This window comes from Diospyros lotus, chromosome 10 (genome assembly GCF_014633365.1).
Source record: "Diospyros lotus cultivar Yz01 chromosome 10, ASM1463336v1, whole genome shotgun sequence".
NCBI lineage: Eukaryota > Viridiplantae > Streptophyta > Magnoliopsida > Ericales > Ebenaceae > Diospyros > Diospyros lotus.
The window spans coordinates 4793230-4817486 of NC_068347.1; the positions used below are offsets into that span (position 1 = coordinate 4793230).

Below are 24257 nucleotides of genomic sequence, written 5' to 3' on the forward strand. Positions count from 1 at the left end.
CAAATATCTTAAATAATCAATGAATAAACTTTGTTAAAGTTTTATTTTCAACTTAGAAAAGATAAATTCTTCGTAAAATTTTTAGGATTTTTCCTATTCTTATAAAACTTTATATAATTTATTTTTAATATTTAAAGTCCTTGTAATTTATTCTTTTTTAAATACCCTATTTATTACATGGTGAAAATTTGTATTTCAACCCCTTATTAGTTATTTTAATTTCTCAAAGTTCAAATGTAATAAGAAAGACAAACACTTAAAAAAGAAACAAAAATGTTACATGATATTTAAGTTTAACACTTATAATAATACTCATATATCGATGGTTAGATACACACTAATAATTATTTACTAATCAGTAATTATTCACAATATAATAAATAATCACTAATGAATATTTAACCACAAATACAAAGTGTTACTATAAGTGTCAAATTTGAGTGTTTATATAATATTTTCATAAAAAATTATTATAAGAGTCTTAATAAATGTACTAAAAAAACAATAAATATGTAGAAAGAAAAAAAAAATCCAGCGACAGGCCATTAAAATTCAGGATAATGGGAAATTATTTTAGCAAAATGCAAAACTAACACACCATTTAGAAACAATTGAATAGGGAACTAAAAGCTTCCATTTTGGCAGTAGGGAGGGCCAAACCTATCTCAATGCCCCCTTCCAAGCCTGTACTCCGAGCCAGAGACACTGCCCCCGTCCTATCTATCGATATTTCCTCTATCTTCTTGGGCCCGCCCCAACCGAAATCCAAACCGTAAAGATCCAACTTCGGAGACCCGGTAACCATTACATGGAGCTCCGAACCGAACATCTCCTTCCAATCCGAGATCCAACTCTCCGCGCCTCCCAACACCGCCCCGTTCAACCTCTTCACCGTGTCGCCTATGGCTTTCGCCGCAACCACAATGCCGTCTTTTCCCACCAACTCAGCCCCCTGTGCAGTCGATCGGCCAAAGGAAACGCAGTTACCCAAGTAATTGACGGGTACCGAATAACCCAACCGGGTAATGCCGCCCGCGATGAACCCGAAGTAATGTGGCTCCTCGGGGGAGCCGCCTCCGTTCACTTTGGTCAAACACACCCATATAACTGCACAAGCAATCACATAGGGGGATAGGTACAACGGGTCGGACCCGAATAATTTCTTGGACCGGATCAGGATCAGATGCTTGAGCTTGTCCATCTCGGGTCGACCCATAACAAAAGTGGCCCGAACCATGTCTTCTGAACTCACGCCTCTGTCCGCCATGAAATGCCCTTGAGAACTTCTTAGGCTCCACCATTGCTTCAACAAGACAGCCTCGAGCAGGTTCGGATCTCTTATCACGAGCCTATCGAGGCTCGGATTGAGGCTCGGCGAGAGACTGTCGAGCCCAAGTCCCAGTCTGTGAATGGACGCCCAAGCCTTCAAGAAGTTGTGGAACGTCCTACCGTCTGCCGCCACGTGTCGCAATGCGAAGCCAATGCAAACGCCGCTCACTGGGAAGACAGTGATTTGGACTGCGAGGAGAGAGGACGGAAGTGGCAGCGGCGGCGCAAGGCGGTGGACCTCATGGGCGGCTCTGGGGTGGTGGCCGGAGAGGTGGACGAAGTCGGCGTTGGACTCGGCGACGGTCAAGGAAACGGAGTCGCCGAGGCAGTAGGTGAGCTGGGGCTTAGAGGGCTGCGGCGGGGCTGAGAGGTTTCCGGCGAGGGGGAAGAAGCGTTGGAGGGCAATGGAGAGGGAGAGCTTGAGGGTGGGGAGGATGGAGTGGGTGAAGGTGGCGGCGGTGGTGGCGAGGGGGAAGAAGAAGAGGGGTTGGGATGGGGGAACGAGAAGCCATGGAATGTCGAAGAAGGTGAGTGGTAAGGTGGTGGAAGGGACTGAGCCTTGTGGTGGAGAGATTTTCCATTCTTCAAGCACTTTCAGCACCTTCTGTGGGGAAGAAGCCATGAGTGAGGGAGAGAGAGAGAGAGTGTGTGTGTGTGTGTGTGTGTTTGGGGGCGTTGGGGTACCTTCTGTGGGGAAATAGACACGAAGGGGTGGGATGGGCGGATATTTTGTTTCTCTAGTAACGCTATCTGTCACCCTCAGTGTCACCCCATGAAATATGGTGATATTTTGATGAGATGTCACGACATTTAGGAGTAAAATTTTACAATTTTTTCAACGGAAAGAGTAATTCAAAAGCAACAAAATTTAAGGTTGCATTATTTTTACTATTTTTAAGTTATTTTTAATTTTTATTTTTTTAAAATAATAAAAATACGTTCTCATTTTTTAAAATATATTTTTGAAAATAAAAAAAATTATAAAGAAAACTCAAAATAACAAAAAATTATTTTGAGTGTTTTCATTCAAAATAAACACTAAATTCAAAATATATTTATTTATTTATTTATATTTTATTATTATAATGAAAAAAAATATTACAAAATTCATTAACTTTAAAATATATGTATTTTTTAATAATATATTAACATTAAATATTTAATAATCAAATTTATTGAATAAAATATTATTAAAAAATTATTTTCAAAATTTCAAAAAGAACGCGTTTTCTAATTTTCTGTTTTGAGAAATAGTTTTTCAAAATGATAAAGAGAACGCGTTTTCAATTTTATAAAAACAGACTACCAAAACAGAAAATTGAAAATGAATTCAAAACTCAAAATTAAAAATTAAAAAGCAAAGAGAACGTAGCCTAAATTTCTTCTTCTTCTCTTTGTCTCCCCTACACTAAAAATCAGTTCATTTCTCTCTCTCGCCTATGCGACTACATCTCCAACATTCGTTTTGCCCCTTCTAGTCGTCTCTCTCTCTCTCTCATGTCCATACAACAAAGCCTCCAAAGGTTCTTTGGCTTGTTTCGATTGTCTATCCCTCATTTCTCTCTCCCGTGCATTTGATCAAGCTCTAGCGTCCCTTTGAGTCCAACAATCGTCTCTCTCTCTCTTTTCCCCTTCTGGCCGTCAAGCTCATCGTTTCCCACCCATGCTGTAAGCACCCCCGCCTGGATAGCCTAACTGTCGGGACTACCCGAACGGGAGCGCCTACGGGAGGAGAAAAATAATGAAACAAGAGACAAAGACCACTCCAGCATGCATACACGAAAATAAGAACAACGGAAGCAAAGCTCAAGACATGCATGCACTATGGGTACCCCGCTAACACAGCGGTCACAAGATAAATAAACGAATACGAACTCCTGTGCCGACATACACAAGACTCGAGAAAACACCTGGCACAGTACAAAATAATAGAGCAAATTCTACTTAGACATCAGAGTGGATAGGGATTGACGAGACTGCCTGTACACCACACCGACTCTGTCGTTAAAGCTGACTCTCTTGCCATGGCTCACGTCGCCACTACCTGGAATGATGGAAAGTAAGGTGAGTCGAGAGACTCAGCAAGCATAAAGAAAGAAAGGCTGAACATAACCAGAAAACTCTCCCCAAAATAAACCCCCAGGTACACACAAGCCATGAGACGCTACAACACAACAGCTCAATAACATAACAAAATAAAAGCACATACCGGTCCTTGGGGCCCACATAAGACACTTGGCACCCAAGTCCCATACCAACCTGCCGCTGCCCTGAAAGGCAACAAATATCTGCAACAAACCTGTGCACGCAATCCCAGGTCGGTACTCCCGTCACCCGTATCCGTCAGTACTCCCGACAACCGAGCCATAGGCTCCCTCGGAACGGTACTCCCGTCCGAGAACTAAATACTACCAGTATCCATGCAATGCACATAGAAATGCAATGGCGTAGTGAGCATCAACGTGATACAAGGCGCCCATACATCCAGGCATCAGGCCATGCTCCGCCCACATAGTAAACCACACGCCATGCATATGCCGCGCTGGATGCAACCTAATCAAGCTAGAATGTCCGTGTCCAAGCATACTCAATAAATGAATATCCCAACATGCATCCCGTACCCATGTGCATATCAAATCATGAACAGTAATACGATGTATCTACTCATGCAGTAAATCACATACCGGCAGAGTTAGTCAGCAATGCCCGGCACCGGTCAACGGCCAGTGACTAGGGGTGTCCACCCGACGGTCCACTTCAGGGCCGTACCATAGTCTACCCCAACGTCACTAACAACCGACCCCTGCCCCACTGCTCGATAACTCTAACCGAACCATAAATAAATCTGAGAAAAACTGTAAGAAAACCCAATAAAATCGTAAATAAACCCTCACGTCTAGGAACCTAGTCCCCAAACTGGTTCAGCATCATTCCCGAAAGATGTGGGGGCGGTACAAACCCCCGTAGGCACACAACAAATAAAACTTTAGATGTCTCAGATTTAATTTAACTTAAAACACTGAATAATAACTCAACAAATAAGGCGAGATGCCGAATTAGAGTAAGGGAGAAGATAAAATACAGGAAATCAAGAAGTCTTTCATAGGAATTGAAGAACACGAGGAGAGGGTGAGAAGCTTGCCTGAAACCAGCTGATTCTGACCTCACTCGAGCTCTCGATGCAAATTAAATCATTTCCTAACAAATAACACAACCGGGACCTAAATTAATTAATTTTAATCACGAAAAATTTATAATTTAAACATATCACGCTCTACTAATTTTTATCCACGTACATGATCACTTCCTTTGCCGAAAACTCCCAAAATTCTATTATTTTTCCCTTGCACACATGATCCAAGGTCATTTCCTTTAGTGTTTTAGACACGCACTGACACAGCAAGCTCACTTAATTAGCTCATAACGAATTCACCACAAACTCACTTAATATACAAATATATATATTATTTACTATTATTTATATCTATATATAAACACTTAATATACACTATTAAATATACATGGGTCACCTTCCATCTCCAGCGAGAGCATCACCAGGAGCTAACAATAAAAATTATTATTTACTACTATTAATCTTATCTTTACAATAACAATAACTTTAACAATAACAATATTAATATAAAACAAAACACACCCACTGAACACACACACGGTATTACACTCACACACCTTCAATGTGGAGCATCTTCTACCCCCAACCAAAGCTCCTACTCACTGCCCCTACACATTTACACACTTACAAAGCTCCTTACACTCATGGCTACACTACCTCAAACCTCAAACACTTGGGTAATCACACACCTGCTCACCAGTAAATTCTTTCACCCACGAAACCGATGCCACCCACTGCACATATATATATATATATATATACTCACAAATATTGGAGGAGCAACAAGGAAGGAAAAAGGGACCTGCTCACTCTCGGCCAAGGACCTTTGCTTTGGCTCTGAACACACTGAACACGCGCATACAACGCTACACTCACAGCCCAAAAGCCAAATACACCCACCCACGGTGTACTCACTGTGCTCAATATATATATATATATATATATATTATATAGTTACAGTTAGCTTCACTGTGCAACAGTAATTGACACTCACCTTGGACCCTACTTACCCACTATAACAGCGATTCAAGGTAGAGGAGAAGGGGAAGAAGCTTGCCGCTGCTACTGGTTCACTCGACTGCCATGGCCGAGCTTCACTCGGCAGCTTCCATGGCCGCCTTGCACCTCGTCTCTCTCTCCCTCTCTCGCATCAGCTCTCTCCTTTGCAATCTCTCGTGAGCTCTCTCTCTGCTCGCTCCCTCTATGTCTCACTCTCTGTTTCTCTCCTCTGATTTCTCCATTCGGTCAGAAGCTTCCATGTGAGAGAAAAATATCTCTCTCTTTTTTTTTTTATCTACAACACACGCACACCGCCTCAAATTAAAACATTAATTTAATTAATTTAAATTAATTTAATTTATTCTTTTATTAGTATTTTCAAAATTTGAGGATATTACACGTGCAACTGAGCCTTCTCCATTGTAGCAGCTTTCGCATCTCCTTCATTACAGTAGCTCCAACTCTCTCTTTCTTGTCTGTTGCACGTCTCCATTGGCCCTGATCTAGAAGGAGATAAGTCTTTTAAACCTATCCACAATAATTTTTAGTACGGATCCATGATATATACGTATATATACGCGCTATTTAGATTTAGCCGAAACTTTAAACTTAAATTTACGAAGATTCGGTTGTTGGATCTTGCTTGTTTTTAGGTATGTTGGTCGATGGACTCTTGGGTGTTGGGTGGTTGCCTCTGATTGCCGGAAACCATCGACCACAGTGGTCGGTGGCAACTGACAATGCGTATATAAGCGGGTATTGGGTTTGGTCGAAAGTTTAACCTTAGATCTGGAGAGATTCGTTTGTTAGATTTTGCTGGTTTTTTGGTATGTTCATTGATTGGGATAAGGGTATCGAGTGGTTGCCTTTAATTGTTGAAAATCGCTAACCACAATGGGTGGTGACGATTGGCAATGCGTTTTTAAGTTGTGGCTAAAAATTAAAAATCAAATTTACAAAAATCCAACCATTAAATGTGGTTCACTTTTGTGTGTGTTAACCTTCTTGACTTGGAATTTCTAATGGCAGGCTCTGATTGAGGGAATCTCTGGCTGGCAGTGGTTGGCAGCGGCACTTGTGGCGATGGTTGTGGCTAGTTTTGGTTGTTTTTGTGTGTACATACATACATACATACATATTTATATATTATCTTTTCTTGTGCTTTAGTTTTTTTGTTTGTTTATGTTAATTTTTTTATGGTGATGATGACGATGATTTAGTTGTTAAAATGAAATTTAAAGAACATGATTTGTTTTGGATTGTAAAAGAACATGATTTATTTTTTCATTGTGTTGTGTACACATCCAGATGTTGAGAAGGGAGTTTGGGGTCTCATTCGCGAAGGAGATAAATAATCAAGCCTATGTGACAAGACCGGCAAAAGGAATTCACTCGCCAGCGAATGAAATGGGAATAGGGCTAAAGTCAATGATGAGGGAGACAGATTGCAAGATGGTGTTAAGAGAGACATGATTTGTTTATTATATTTTTGTGTTGATTTTTTATGTTATATTTTAATTTATTTAAAAATAAAAAATTTAATGTATCATTTAGTAATTTTATTTTTTTAGTTTTATTTATTTATTTTATATATATTAAAAATAAATTAAACATAATTTTACTCATAACAAGTATTAACTTGATTTTTAATTTGTCATTAATTAATTTTAATGAATTAAAGAACATCACTGACATTATCAACAAAGAGGTGAGAATGAATAATGAATAAAGATTGTTTATATGAAAATTATTTGAAATAACATCTTATTATTTTAGATTTGAATATGAAATAATAAAATATTTTGTATTATATTAGGTTAAAAAATTTACTTATCTTCTTTTTTCTTTTTTATAATACGTTTTTTGAATTAAGAATAATAAATAAATATTATTTTTTAAACTTAAAATATTTATTATCAAAAGGAATCGATAGAGCCAAATTGAGTTATTAAAAAAAATATTTTAAATACTGAAGATTAGATTCTTGAAGGCTGATCATAAGCATAAGAAATTAAAAATTATCTTATTGGAACTAATGTGAAAAAAACAAACAATGGATAAAATAAGTATTTTTACTTAGAATTATATGGTTGAATTTAAATTCGTATATTCAGTGAGTTTGATTTTTCTTTATTATGTTTTGTGCGTATCCAAATATAGTTAACTTTATTAGGTTAGATTGAAATTAAAACATTTTCATTTTAAAGAGTGAAGACGAAATTAATTTATTATCGAAAAAAATTGATATAGTTCAAATTGAGTTAATAATTTTTTTATCTTATTTAATATAAATTTAAAATATATATACACATTAATAAATACCTAAATTCAATAAAATTATCAATAATTATCTACCATTCAATTCTTAATTAAACCTAATAATTTAACTTCAAAGATCCACAAAACAAATACAAATCAATTCAATTTTTTTACATTCAAATTTCAACCAATCATTTCATTTTAACCTTCACAATATCCAAAATATCACTTATCCATCAACCTTGCAATACAAACCCATAATTAAATATCACATTCAACATCACCATCCAAATAACTAAATCATCAACATCCACGTAACATAAACTAAAATAATTACAAAGTAATATTTAAACTGATTTGTATCTTAGCATCGTCTACAACTCTTTCCCCACTACATTCGTCAGAGGCTGAATTTGTTCGTTGACCCCATCATATAAGCCCAATTCTCCCTCTCCTTCACAAAGGAGACACCAAACCCCTTCTTAACATCTGGATACACACAAAATATAATAAAAAGACAAATCATGTTCTTTTGCAACCCAAAACAAATCATGTTTTTTAATTTCCATTTCAATAACCAAATCATCATCATCATCATCACCATAAACAACATATGCAAAAAATAAAAACTAAAGCAGAAAGGGAATATATATGTACGTATACATGTATGTATGTATGCACAAAAACACCCTAACTAGCCACAATTATCGCCACTAGCGACCACCGGTGACCATCGACGGTCGAAAATTTTCACAATCATAACATATCTTTAGAAACATCAAGTCAAGAAGGTTAACATACACAAAAGTGGGCCAGATTTAACAGTTAAATTTTCGTAGATCTGATCTTTAATTTTCAACCGCAACTAAAAAATGCACTGTCAGTCGCCACCAACCATCGTGGCCAGTGGTTTCCGAAGATCAGAGGCAACCACCCAACACTCAATGGCCCATCGACCAACATATTGAAAAACCAGCAAGATCCAATGGCCAAATCTCCTTAAATCTAAGCTTAAACATTCGAGCAAACCCAACACCTGCTTATATACGCATTGACAGTCGCCACCAACCATCGTGGCCAGTGGTTTTAAGCGATCAGAGGAAACAACCCGACACCCAAGGGCCCATCAACCAACATACCAAAAAATCAGCAAGATCCAATAGCCGAATTTCCGTAGATCTAAGGTTAAAGTTTCAGCCAAACCCAAATAGCATGTATAAACATATATATTATAGATCCGTGCTAAAAATCATTATGGATAGGTTTAAAAGACTTATCTCTTTCTAGATCGAAGCCAATGGAGATGTGTGACGGACGAGAGAGAGGGGGGGTGGGAGCTGCTGTAATGGAGGAGCCGCGGAAGCTGCTGCAATTGAGGAGGCTCAGTCGTATGGGTGGGAGATGATGAGCTTGACGGCCAGAAGGGGAAGAAAGGAAGCGTGGAAGAGAAAGAAAGAGAAAAAGATAGGGCCGAAACGAGAGGAAACGTTGTGTGGGAGAAAGTGAGAATGAGTAAGAAGAAAGGTTGCACGGGCTTTTGGCTTAGAATTGAGAGTATGCTAGTAATTGCCTCAATGGGTAAATTTTTTAATTTACCCAAGGGTGACACTGAGAGTGGCCAAATAGCATTACTCATGTTTCTCAGCTTGGTAAAAAGTGTTTTTCCTTTTGAATAATATTACTTAGTATAAAATTTTGTAAGAGGTATCGAAAATGCTATTTAGATACTTAAGAGTGATATTTGATATAATATTTTTCATATTAATATATTATATTATATATTTAATTAATGTAAATATATGATACATCAATATAAGAATATCATATAAAGTGTCAATTCAAAATGTTTAAGTAGTGATTTTGAAAAAGATATATTCTTAAAAGAAATTTGCATAGAAGTATTGTGTTAAAATGAAATGAGATAGATATTATTTGTATAGATATTTTGATGAGTCATTTTAATTTACTTCCATCAATGATAAAATAAATATATCATTGTAATTGTACTTTTTACAAGTGAGGTGTCAAAACAAGAAGGACCTGGCCTAGGAAGAACGATCAGAAGTCCAAAAGAAAATAGTTAGAGAGGTTCGCTACAAAAAAAAAAAAAAACTGATATTTAATAATTATTTTAAAAATTATCGCAAAACATAATATTTTAAAACGTTTTTTTTAATATTTTGTGACGATTTTCGAAAAGTCACAATTAAATTTAGAAAATAATTTAATAATTAAAAAATTAAATTAAATTAACATTTACAACTATTTTGAGGAATTGCCGCTAATTTCATTAAAAAAATTAAATTTTACGATAATTTTTTAAAAATTGTTATAAAATTTAAAAAATAATTTAATAATTAAAAAATAAAAATTAAATTTTACGACGATTTTGAAAAAATTGAAGCAAAATTTAGAAAATAATTAAAAAATTAAATTAAATTAACATTTATGGTGATTTTGAAGAATCGTTGCTAAATTAATTAAAAAATTAAATTTTACTTTGGTTTTTGTGAAACAGCTGTAAAATTTAGAAAATAATTTAATAATTAAAAAATAAAATTTATTTTAAAAATATATAAAAATTTGATAATTTATAAAAAGAAAATTTTTAAAAAATATGTTAACTCTTCTTTTTATTTTTTAATCTATTAATTTATTTAATTTAATTCAATTAATTTATTCCATTATTCTTTTACAAATATATTTTTAATTTAATCAATTAATTTATTTTAAATGGTATTTGATGCCAAATTTTTAATTTATTTTATTTTAAAATATATTTTTAATTTATTCCACTAAATTTATTTTTAATTTATTTGTGTGGGCTGGACTTCTAAAAATATAAAATGTAATTCTAGAAAATAGTGGTTGGATTAGTATATAATTAAAATGTGCGGATATATAATAAGGAGGCTTCACAGATTGGCTAGGTTCGCGTATGCAGGAGGTCTTGGAATCAAAACTAGGGAAGGGGAAAGGCAATTGGAATAAAATTCTAACATTGCCACGTAGGGCACACAGGCGGCCAAGCGAGTGCGCGCTAAAAATAGTGGTGGTTTCAAAACCACTACTAAAGCTCAATGATTTTAGCATTTTTTAGGAATGATTTTAAAACTGCCACTAAATGTTTTAAAATTACCACAAAAAATATAATTTACGGTGGTTGCTGAAAATAAACGCTAAATACTTCGCGATGGCTATATCTGTGATAGTTAAAACTCTCGCAAAATACAAAAAATGCCACCACTAAAATTTGATATTTTTGTAGTGATTCAAAGAGACTTTCCCAATGGAAGGGTCTCCTCCCATAGGGTGTTCTCTGTAAAGACATGCAAATAAATAATTTTGATAGTCAAAAATCCTTCCAAAAATCTCGTAAAGAGTAGAGTTTATTCATTAAAAGTTCTAATCCTAATCAACCTCAAAATATCATGAATGCTTATCTTAAATTTTCAGGCTTTTCTATAAACAAGTGAACCCGCGTTCCAAAAAAATATATCTCAAATACCCATTAAAGTTTTGCCTTCAAGCTAGCCTCCGGCGTCTGATTTAAATATCAAAAAGCTTATGTATTGAACACTCAACATCTTTTGATCATTTTCTTTCTAGTAGTTTGATGACAAAATTTTTGATAAATAAATTTATTGTTGTATTCAAATAATAACAAGAAGAGTTATAATTGCATGTACTATGGTCAAATTTATCAAAATTTTCTTTAAAATAATATTATGATTTAAAAATAAATTATTTATTTAAAATTTTAATGAAATTCTCTTTTACTAAGAAAACACTCTCCATAAAGATGTTTTAAAGTGAAGTTCTTGTATCCACGTTCAAGCAAAAATTTAGCATAAACACACTTGGAAAGGGGTTTTTTATGATTGGCTTAAAATCTAAGAAAGATAACATCCTCATAATAAAGTAGTCCTCTCTACATACATCACCTTAGCAAAATTACCCTAAATAAATAAAAAGAAAATCTATCTATAGAGAAATTTTAAAAATACTATAAATATATAAATTATTTAACAAATATCATATTTTTTAAATAATTTAACAAACTACTATAATTCATCCACCTAAGCATTTCATGCGGGGAAAGAGAGTTATAACTTAGATTTTATGGACATAGAACTCGCTAGTAGCGAACTTTTTGAGCCCAATACTTAGCCAAATTTTTATAAGTTACTAAGTGTGTTGCCTCTAAATAACCTTTGTAGTCAAATAAGTTCGAGTTGGTCTCAATACTCCTAGAATGAGAAATGATGGTTCGGATTGGATGCACTAAGTACTGAAGTAGCATCCCACAAATGAAAAACACCTATATATATGTGATATTCAAGAGAGTAAATTTTTTTTAAGCATAGAGAGTATTTAGAGACAACACACTTGGGGAAAACTAACCAAAATCTATTGTAACTCACAAAAATTTGTCTAAGTGTTGGGGCATTAGGAACTCACTAGTGGTATTAAGTAGTTCTTCTAAAACTCACTACTGCCAGTACGTGAAATCCATACTAGAACTCATTTTCTAGCATGGAATGCTTAGGTGGATGTTTGTTAGTAATTTGTTAAATTATTTTAAAAAGTAGCATTTTGTAAATAGTTTAAAATTTTATAATATTTTTAAAAATTCGTCTCTACCCTCAACTTTCCTCGTCTCTTCAACTATAGATAGAGCAAAAAGATGCTCTGCCTTTAAAACCACTCACTTAAAAAAGCCTATTTAGCTTAAAAGTATGCCCTTCCGGGAGTGTTTTTATATAAAAAGAAAAAAATACTTTTGGTAGGGCCATTTTTTTACCTTTTTTTTATAGTATTAAGAAAAATTCAAACTTTTTTTTGTGCCAACTTGTAAATTTATCTAAACATTTTAATTTTGACAGTTGTATTTTAATTGACTCAATTGGGTACGATTTTATCTAACACTTGAAATCAATTTAGAAGACATGTGTCATTACTAATGTGGCACGTTACCTGTCATAAAAAAAATACACATGTGAGAGCCATATATACACATATAAAAAAAAATTATACAAGTGAGTTTTACTCATATATATATATATATATATATTATGACATGTGTCTTACCACATACGTCTCCTAAATTGATTTTACCTATTGAATAAAATTGTACTTAGTTGGGATATAATTGATAAAATTAAAATGTTTGGATAAATTTATAAATTCTTGAGAAGATTTGAGCTTTTTTTTTTTTTTTTACCCTTTGTTAGGAATATCGCTCTTGCATAGTCTCTCGTCACTCGTGCTCTTGATTTCGACAGAGGAGATAAATTATAGGTGGAGTTTTTACCTCACTTGTGCAAGACAAGGAGTTAAACTCATAATTTACTAATACAAATTTTAATTTATTATGACCCAATCACTTAATCTATGCTTTGAAATCATATTTATCATAAAGATGGATTATTGTACTTATAGTAGTGAAGCGTCATATTGCTTGCACATAGAAGTTCAGGCCTAGTTTGATATTTTGGTCATGATAGTAGGATTGAGTTGGGCTTGTTTTATTAGACATGATATTGATGTTGAATTATCATATTGCTTGTGAATTTTCTACTTTATGTAGCTTGTCGATATCTTGAGGTGATTATTAAGATCTCAAAAAATCTCAAGAGTTCATCAGACCCGACCCTTTGATTCATGAGTTAATGTGTTGTTTTATTCATTATTTTTGACTTCCCCTATATAATAAGTTGGGAGTTTAACTTATGGAGCCTTCTTTTTTTTTTTTTTTTTTCTTTTTTCTATCTAAATTTGGACCAAAAAACACCTTGAAAATATGAAAACTAACAAATAGGTGAATTACAATAACTAAAAGTAACATAACATTCTATTTTGTATTGGAAATGTTGATTTAGCATATTTAAATATAAAAAATATTATTTAAATATTTAAATTTAACACTTGTTGCGATATTGTGCATTAATATCTTGTATTGTGTGTCATATCAATATAAATATATAAGACATTAAAACAAAATATTAGTAAAAATGTCAAACTTAAGTGTTTAAATAATATTTTTATTTTTTTTTAAAAAAAAACTCTATTTAGTTGGAGATAAAATATTGACCAAATTGGTCATACATCTCTTATTTTGAGCCTTTAGTATAATTACTTTGTTTGATTTTTATTTTTATTTTTTGTCAAGTTACACCCTAAACTTTTTTTTTGTTTTTTAAGTGAGAGCTAACCCGGTAACTAAACTATGGGTAAATTGATTGTATGCACCTATACTTTGTGCTTTTAGCCTGAATACCCCCATATACTTTATTTTATTCCAATTTAGTCTCTAAACTTTTCCAAAATAACTATGATGCGTCTCCCCTACAACTGATATTAATTAAGTTAAAATTATCATTAATCTGTACTTAATGAAGTCAAGTTAAATACAAAATAAAAAAATTAAGAATCCATAATTGATAGTTAGTCTTCTTGTTCTTTTTCTTCTTCTCTAAAGAAATTTTTACTATTGACAACTTCAATCTATCTCTTTTGTGCCTTTTATTCCATTATTTCTCTTCATTTTTTTTTTTTTTTCTTTTTTTTTTCTTCTTCCTATTCTGCTACTACAATAGGAAACCTCTTGCATTGGTTAAAGAAGAGAAAAAACCCCAATCGATTATTTCCCTCCTCTCCATAGTTTGGTTCAACCATGACCAAACCTAATAAGTTCAACCATAATTAAAATAGATTGTTAGTAGATCTCACAATGCTCCAACCTAGTCATCTAAGAGGAGACATGGCAAGTAAAAGAGATAGAAGAGAGATATTGCAAAAGGGAAACTATTATATGTCTTATAATCTTAATGGAGGTAAATGTAATTTTTAGGATGTTGCAAGTATTTTTTATACTCAAGTATATATTTTAGTGTGATAAGTGTGACTCAAAATCTAAATTTATTTATGATTGGAATTCCTAATTTGGGTTTGATTAGGATTTCGAATTTGATTGTGATTAACATGTCAAATTCGATTCAAGATATAATTTCTTATATATATCTATAGATAAGTTTAGGTTTATAAATAGATATCCAATGCCCTAGAATTAGTTGTAGCTATATTATTATTATTATAGCAATATCATTATAATGATATTTTATTCTTTATGCTCCTGATTTTTTTTAATTTAAGTTTTTTACGTTAAATTCTGTGTTTATTTGAGTGATTGATGATTTGTTTTCTATCAAAATTAGTAACAAACTGATACCAAAATTGTTGAATCAAACCATTAAAGTTTGACAGATCTCAACCATTAGATATGCACATCTTCATCATCTTTCAGTTAGAACATAGGTTGCGCAATTGTTGTTACTGGCCCCGTTTACTGCAGCTTAATTAAAGAAATTATAGTTTATAGCTTTTTAGATTATAGCTTTTAAAACTTAGAATAAGTTGTGGACCTGTTTGTTGCAGCTTCTTAGAAGTTGTAGTTAAATAGTTATGGTGTTTGATATCATAAGCTGTAAAATAACTTATTTTTGTATAATTATCCATAATATCCTTAATAGTTATAGAATAATAATTTAAAAATTAATTAGTATATATATATAAGTTTTAAGTATTATAAAAAAATTAATTAGAGTATAGAGAGAGAGGAAGATGGTGTGAGAGAGGAAGAGATCTGAAAATAGAGATGGCGGTGGAGAAGAAAAATTCATGATTGTGTAGACAAAAGGGTAATTCTTTGTTAAAAATAAGGGCAAAATTGTCACAAAAATGTAATTATTTAAGCAGAAGTTATAAAAGCTGGGGTATCCCAGTCTTGAAAAAGCCAGCTTCTATCCCTTCTAAAAGCTAGTAGAAGCTATAAGTTAGAATTTCATAAGTTGAAACAAACACTACATCTCAACTTTTTTGAAACTAAAAGTTAAAAATTACAACTTTTAAGTTGCAACAAACATGCCCATTCTCGCTGTTGTCAACTACCCCCGCCTCCATTGTTGTCCCCACTGCCGTCGCCACTAAGAGCCATGTTCACCATTGCCGTTTCCAAACTGAAACACGACTGTTTCAATGTCTTCTTTAGCTAGATCTAGGTGACCCTTCATCTTCTCCGATTGGCTTAGCAACTGTTGATGACTCAGTCATCATTAGTTACACCGTCGGCTGCTTTTTTCCTGACTAGTCGCCTTGCCCGCCGTTGTCATTGATGCCACCGACGGATCTGCCTTAGTCCACCATTAATAGCTTTTCTCCGATCACTAGTTCGAGCGACCCTTGGCTGACCATCTTTGATCGGTCGATTACATCTGCTTCTTGCTACTTTCGCTATTGGTTGCCTGAAGTTTCACTGTCGGTTTCTTCGTTCTTCAATCGACTGCCCCTGTCCGCCATGAACAAAGTAACCAAGCTTTTTGCCCAAATCCGATTTAGATCCAACCCAACCCGCCTGGATCCATGACTCGCTTCAAATTTGGTGGGCCCAGAGTTGACCCATTGGCCCATTCCAGACCCACTTCAAATTCAGTCAGCCAGAACAACCTAGATCCAGATCTATTTCTTTGCCCAGATTTGGTATTTTTTTGTTTGTTTTTAATTTTGGTACAAATGAATTTAAATGATGCACTTTTGGGTTTTGAAAAAATGTCACAATCATGGAGTACTAAAGAAAAACGAGATAAGAATCATAAGGCCTTATCTTAAATATATATGCATTTATAGAATCAAATTTTGCAAGATATTTTGAAAGAAAAAATTATTGTTGTTTTATGGTTGAAACTGAAATAATTGTGTATGACGAAAAACTTAACCAGTGAGTTGCATCTCAAACAGACACTGTATTCTCATTGAATAACAGAAGATACATCTATTTAATGTTATTTAACAACTTTTAAGAAAATTATTTCTAATTTGGAAAGTATGGAAGTTAAATATGATGATGAGGATTTGAGTTTAATTTTGTTATGTTCTTTACTTGTAACAACCAGAAATTTCACCTCAATTTTTTTTTTTTTTTTACAACAGCGGAAGCAAACTGATTAGGAAAACACATTTCAAAGGCTCGTACATACACGTCATAGCATCAACTACACAAATCTAACAAGACACCCCATTCGAGCCCCTGTCCACACTCACCTCCAAGGATCTTTTAGGTCAGGAGAGCCCTATACACATGACTATCGACAATTATCTAATACCACTAAACTTGACCTCGAACCAACTAAAAGCATTACACATCCTCTTTGTTATAACAACGGAAGACACTCATACATTTTTACTTATAGACATATACATTAGAGTCCACACACCCACAAACGTAACTTAATATTACACACCACATTAGGGTCCACAAACCCACCATATCCCCTCAGGGGTTCAACCTAGAACAAGCATAACTTAAGAATACACAACACAAAACAACCCCTCAAGGACCTTTTGGGTTGAGACAACTCTATGCACACTTCTACCCCCAAGGCTCCAGATCCACTTAACTCGCCATCTTTTTTAGCATTACCCTTATTTGGAATGATGCAAGAAAATGAGCCACAAGACCCAATAAATATAACTAAAATAAAGGGAGCATGAGACTTATAGATGATGAGAAACAATAAAGATCATGAATAACGTGGTGTAAAATGCAATCATGTTTGTATGCAATCTTTTTTTTTTTAAATTATAATCATGGGACAGAAGTCCAAAACTCTGGGATCGAAGTCCATATCATAACCTTGGGATTGAAGTCTGAAACTCGGGGACTAAAGTCCCTATCATAAACTTGGAAGCGAAGTCCGTATCATAAACCTTGGATCGAAGTCCATCTCTGAGCCGAAACTTTCTTTGCAGATATATCCTGCGAACTCGTCCGTTGCGCGCGTCAAGTACCATATTATTTTCAAAAACCATTTCATGAGTATGCATGTGCATAATGAACCCAATTCTCAATGCATCTAACTCTCATGCTTAGTATGCCACAAATAAAATTATAACCACACGTAATATGCATGAGACTTGTACAAAGATCACAAAACATAGAGCAAGATGGCAGACTCGTAACCAATCCATTTGCAAGATGTTACAACACCTTGCATAATCAGACCCTAGCCAATAAGCATTATTTCCAAGGAAACAGAGCGATACAAAACCCCATGACAGACGTAATCAACAACTTCAAGTGATCATTTACTTAACTTATTTCATCAGCAATAAACCCATCAATAACACATAAATCACAGAATGGTTGCCACGCGAATTTACATTATTAATGCATGAAACCGAGTTATGGTGAGGGAAGGTATAAAATATGAGAAACTATGAAAACTTGCATAGGAACTAAAAAACATAAGGAGATGATTAAGAACTTGTAATTTAAAACATAAACTCGAGAAATGAGGAATTGAACTTGTAAAATAAGAGAAGAACTTGCCTTTAAATGATCAGTTCTTGTCTTTTTCATACTTTCATTGCGAAGTAAAATATTTTCTAAGGACATAATAAGATTGCGGCTCAAAATAACTAGATTTAACCGTGTAAAATATATAATCTAACTATGAAAAATTTATAAACTAGACAAACAATGCTTCCAATAATTGTACCCACTTACCTGAATATTTTTAGACATCGAATAACCTCAAAAGCTCTTAATTTCTCCCATTTCCTTATCTTTTTCTTCCTTTATCAAGCTACCTTATGCCTTCTTCTCCTCCCTTAATTTCTCTCATTTTCCTCTCTAATTCTTCAATCCCCCCAAGCACTCCCTTAATTTCTCTCATTTTCCTCTCTAATTCTTCAATCCCCCCAAGCACTCCTCACAATACACTCCTTCCTCACAATACACTCCTTATATATAAACATAAAGCTTGGGCGCCAAGCATAGCCCATGGAACTGCCCCGTCATTTCCACTAAAGCTTTCTGCCCACTTACACATATATATTATAATATTTAATTATTCTTCCACTTTTCCACTCATGTGCTTCCCCCCACTGATTATATATATTTACACTTATATACACCCACAACTTATATACACCCATATATATATATTTACACTTATAATTTATTATATAATTGGAATTATGAAAATTATATATATAAATTCATAAATTATATTTTTAATCTCACTTCAACCTTTCTATTTTGCAATTACACCTTTAAATATAAATTTTATTTGGATTAAACTATCAAAAACCCAAAATTAATAATCTAAAGTTACACGATAAGGTCAATTTTGTCCCTGCGCCGTCGCGGGACCCTTGTTTCATCCCAGAGCCACCTTAGGGTTGATTGTCACAAAAAACGAAACCCCCTCAGGGTTCTGTTGACTTCCCGAGAGTCCCTTACGATAATTTAGTTTTCAGTTTAAATCGAAACTATATCGAAAATTGTCTCGATTCCAATTTCTTTTAATACCATAAATTCTGACTCGGGACGCTCGTCACTACCATATCATTTTCCTTAGACATCTAGATTCTAGGGCACTCCATAAGTCGATTCAGTACTGAAAACTGTAAGGAAATTATATAACCCTAATTTAATAATTTCATAAATATTCCAAAGTAAGATAATTAATTACTTATTTCTCCAAAGCAAAATAACTTATTATTTTCTTCTAAATTCTCAAACATTCATTAATTATCTCAAATACCATAATTAATAATTGCTATTTGTCTTCAAAATTATGAGATGTTACACTACCGGTCTCATATTCAACTTCCATAGACACCATACTCTATAGTCGTGATGCTCTCATCCTAGATAAAGATTATAATGCTTTGTTCTCAAAAGAGAAAATTAATAAGCAATTATTGAGAAATTCTAAAAATCATGGAGAAGGTTTGTTGATTAGAGGAAGAACACATGATTAAAATTCTAGTGGTAAAGGAAAAAGTAGATCCAAATCTAGAAATAAAGACAAAACATGTAATTATTGTAAGAAGAAGGGCACATAAAGAATGAGTGTTATAAATTGTAGAACAAACTTAAGAGACGAGAATCTGACCTGAAAGAAAAATAACCACAAACTTCCGGTGAAACTAATATTGTTGAAAATAATAGTAGTGATGGAAAATTTATGGTGGTAACTAATGAGATTACTAAACTTAGTGAAGATTGAATCCTTGACACAACATGCATGTTTCATATGTCTTCTAATAAAGATTGATTTTCGATGTAATATCCCAAAAAAATAATATAAGTGTAAATTAAATTTATCTAAATTAAATTTATTTAATTAATTAAATTGATTAATTTGTTTAAAAATTTTGTGGCTGTGCGCGTGTGCGTAGGGATTAAGCAACTGGCCATTTTGTCAAAGGGAAAACAGAGAAGAACAGAGGAGCAGAGAGTGAGAGATAGAGATCAGGGGGAGCAGAGAGTGAGCAGGGAGTGAGAGGGCTCGGTTGAGGGAGAGATTGAGGGGGAGAGATCGAGACCGAGAGAGTGAGAAAGAGAGATCGAACGAGGGAAAGAGAAGGAGGTGGCGGCCATGGGAGGCTGGCCGAGCTTTGCTCGGCCATGGCAGCGACGAGGAGCAGCTGCGGCTTGAAGAAATCGCAGCCATGGGCGACGCAAGCAGCGACGGCGACGGCAACACAGGGCAGCGATAGAGCAGCAACGGGCCGCGGTGGCGCGCGCGACCATGGGTGGCGGCGCCAGCAGCGAGGTGGCCAGCGAAGCCGCTAGCAGGGGGCAGCGACGGTTGGTGGGGTTGGGCAGCGGCGGTGGCCGCTGGTGCATGCGAGGAAGAAGGCGCAGGGAAGAGGAAGAAAGGAAGAAGAAGAAGAAGAAGAAGAAGAAAGAAGGAAGAAGAAAAGAAAGAAGAAAGAGAGAAGAAGCAGCGCGCAGGAGCAGGGGCGCGGGAAGAAGAAGAAGAAGAAGAAGAAGAAGAAAAGGAGAAGAAAAAAGAAGAAAGGAAAGAAAAGAAAAATAGGAAAAAATAATAGGATTTTTGGGATTTTTCGACAAGGGAAGTGACCAGGTACGTGGGTAAAAATTAGTAGAAGCATTATATGTTTAAATTATAAATTTTACGCAATTAAAATTAATTAATTTGGGTCCCGATTGTGTTATTTGCTAGGAAATGATTTAATTTGCATCGGGAGCTCGAGGGAGGTCGGAATTAGCTGATTTCAGGCAAGTTCTCAACCCTCATATCCTGATCTTTAATTCTCGTGAGAAACCCTGTGATTTCTCGTATTTTATACCCTCCCTTCGTCTGTTTCGGCTCGTTTATTAATTATGGAATTTGGAGTCGTTTGATTTAAATTTAATTTATTAAGCTGGCTTCGAGGATTTTATTAACGTGAATTAATTTAAAATAAATGCGAGACTCGTTGGGATTTTAATTGTGGTGCGCCTACGTGGGATTTTAGGCTGTTAAATTATTTATATTACGCGGTTAGATTTAATTAATGCGAGCCATGGATTTATTAATCGCTATTAAACGTTTTACTTCGCAGCGGGAGTGCAAGAAAGAGAAGAAACGGCCGTGTAAAGGAAAGCTCCTCACCTTCTCCTCGTGTTCTTTAATTCTCGTGTAAGACCCCGTGATTTACTGTATTTTATCACCTCCCTTACTTTAATTCGGCACCTTGCCTTATTGGTTAAACTATTATTCATTTGTTTTAATTTAAATTAAATCTGAGGCTTCTATAATTTTATTTGTTGTGAGCCTACGGGGGTTTGTACCGCCCCCATTCCTTTCGGAATGATGTCGAACCCAGTTGGGGAACTAGGTTCTTAGTCGTGCGGGTTTTATTTACAGGTTTCTCGGATTTACTTATGATTTGGTTAGAGCTATTGAGCAGTGGGGCAGGGGTCAACCGTTTGGTGACGTTGGGCTAGACTACGGTACGGCCTTGAAGAGGACCGTTGGGCGGACACTCCTCGTCACTGACCGTTGACCGGTGCCAGGCATTGCTGACTAGCTCTGCCGGTATGTGATTTACTGCATGAGTAGATGCATTGTATTACTGTTCATGATTTGATATGCACATGGGTATGGGATGCATGTTGGGATATTCATTTATTGAGTATGCTTGGACACGGACATTCTAGCTTGGTTAGGTTGCATCCAGCGCGGCATATGCATGGCGTGTGGTTTACTATGTGGGCGGAGCATGGCCTGATGCCTGGATGTATGGGCGCCTTGTATCACGTTGATGCTCACTACGCCATTGCATTTCTATGTGCATTGCATGGATACTGGTAGTATTTAGTTCTCGGACGGGAGTACCGTTCCGAGGGAGCCTATGGCTTGGTTGTCGGGAGTACCGACGGATACAGGTGACGGGAGTACCGACCCGGGATTGCGTGCACAGGTTTGTGGAGATATTTGTTGCCTTTCAAGGCAGCGGCAGGTTGGTATGGGACTTGGGTGGCAAGTGTCTTATGTGGGCCCCAAGGACCGGTATGTGCTTTTATTTTATTATGCTCCACTATTGTGTTGTAGCGTCTCATGGCTTGTGTGTACCTGGGGGTTTATTCTGGGGTGAGATTTCTGGTTTTGTGTAGCCTTCAGCCTTTTCTTCCTTATGCTTGCTGAGTCTCTCGACTCACCTTGCTTTCCATCATTCCAGGTAGTGGCGGCGTGAGCCATGGCAAGGGAGTCAGCTTTAACGGCCAAGTCGGTATGGTGTACAGGCAGTCCCGTCAATCTCTGTCAACTCTGATGGTTGTGTAGGGTTTATTCTCTTATTTTGTACTGTGCTAGGTGTTTTCTCGAGTCTCGTGTGTGTCGGCACAGGAGTTTGTTTTTTTTTTTTTTTTATCTTGTGACCGCTGTGTTAGCGGGGTTACCCATAGTGCATGCATGTGTTTAACTTTGCTTCCGTTGTTCTTATTTTCGTGTATGCATGCCGGGGTGATTTTTGTCTGGTGTTTATTACTTTTCTCCTCCCGTAGGCCCTCCCGTTCGGGTAGTCCGGGTGGTTGGGGATATCCGCGCGGGGGTGCTTACATTGTTGGTATCAGAGCCTAGTTTGAGTCAATCTTGTGGGACGAGTTCCTGTACACCAAGGTTGTCGGGTAGAGTTAGGGATGTCTAGGTGAATCGAATAGGGTCAGGCTGTGTTAAGTTGAGTTTTGCTTATTTGCGCCAGAGATCGTGTCCCAATTTATATTCGTGCAGGGGTGATAAATGCACGTTAGGAAGGGACCGTGAGGTGGTATGAATTGGATTTATTTAGGATTTGTGCCTGCCCTAAGTGTTTGAGTAAGAGGTTGGTTTTTGCCTTAAGATATTTACCTGATATTTGGTGATGTAGATTAGAGATAACACGTATCTCGTGTCAGGGAAGCGATTAAGAGAATTTTTAAAGCTGCGTCTAAGGCGCACGTTGCTCATGATACGGGTGTGTATAGCATGATTCCTTCCCTAGGTGTGAATGAGCGTGGGATACCCTTGATTTTCTTGGAGATTTACCAAAAAGGTTGCCTTAGTAAAGGATTGACCCTACAATTAAACCGGGCAGCCTTGAGGCGTAGATGTCCTTTCCCGAGTAGATGATTTGTTGGGCTAATTCTGAGGTGTTTCCTAACGATTGTTTGTCGTACTTGTACGACTGCTATGAGTTCGTGGCCATGCCATTTGGGCTGACCGTCGCCTTCGCAGTATTTATGGATTGGTCGGGACCGGCGACAGAGATAGAGGTCTGGAGTTTCCTTGGTCTCGCTAGGTGTTATATTAAGGCTTGTGTCAATTTTATGAGAGATGAGGTCGTGGTAGAAGGTGAACTGGAGGTCCATGATTGGATTTTGCCAGGAGTAGTACGGAAAGGTCCCACCATGTGGGAATGTGTTATAGGAGTTCGATGGTTAATGGTAGATCCGTAGGCACCGAGATGTGTGCCTGGTGTGAATGTATTTACGATAAGCCTATGGTCGATCTTATCCCAAGAGAGATCTGTGATGGGAATTCACTGGAGGACTATTATGGAATTGACTTGGCTTTTACAGTGGTTATGCTGTTTGGAGATTTGGCATTACTACCTGGCTAGGGTGTAGGTGTTTAGTTCTCACAGGTGGAGCGGAGTTCAGGTGACGTCGCGATTGGCGTGTCGAAAGACTAAGGCTGTGAGATTCTGTAATAAATAGGGTAAAACAAAAGTGGTAGTAGACGTTTTGGGCTGTCGTGGAGCATCCGTGGAGTAAAGCGAATTAGAAATAAGAAAACCCCTCTAAGATTTGATGTTGTGAGAGATACCTGGGTATATAGCCAGGACCGGAGTTAGTTGAATGTCTAAGTCACTGTTGGGTTCTGTTGTAAGGATAATAGTTGCTATGAGTACGTGCGGTGCTAATCACAGACCACATGCCCTAGGGTCGGTTATTGACCGATTGAGGGGATGAGATTTCTCTGGGTGTTGGTCACGTGGTACAACGGCAGAAACATGAGATGGCTTGTTATGCCAATCAGAAGAATGCTTAACCCACATCTTTAAGTCATTTCTTCCCAAAAGCGAGACCTATGAGATGTTGTGGGGGTTTGAACAGTTGCGGATATGGTGAGGTGCTTTTAGTCGAGCCGACTACAGAGCAGATAACACCGGTTCTAAAGATTGAGTCCCAACTACAGTA

General features: G+C 35.9%; 1 protein-coding gene across 1 annotated transcript; it reads right to left on the reverse strand.

Moving 5' to 3' along the window:
- Positions 1 to 467: 467 nt before the first annotated feature.
- LOC127812014 (malonyl-coenzyme:anthocyanin 5-O-glucoside-6'''-O-malonyltransferase-like) lies at positions 468 to 1994 on the reverse strand. The gene has a single exon (XM_052352269.1). The coding sequence runs from the start codon at positions 1949 to 1951 to the stop codon at positions 602 to 604; it is 1350 nt and encodes a 449-aa protein (XP_052208229.1). The 5' UTR covers positions 1952 to 1994; the 3' UTR covers positions 468 to 601.
- Positions 1995 to 24257: the final 22263 nt, after the last annotated feature.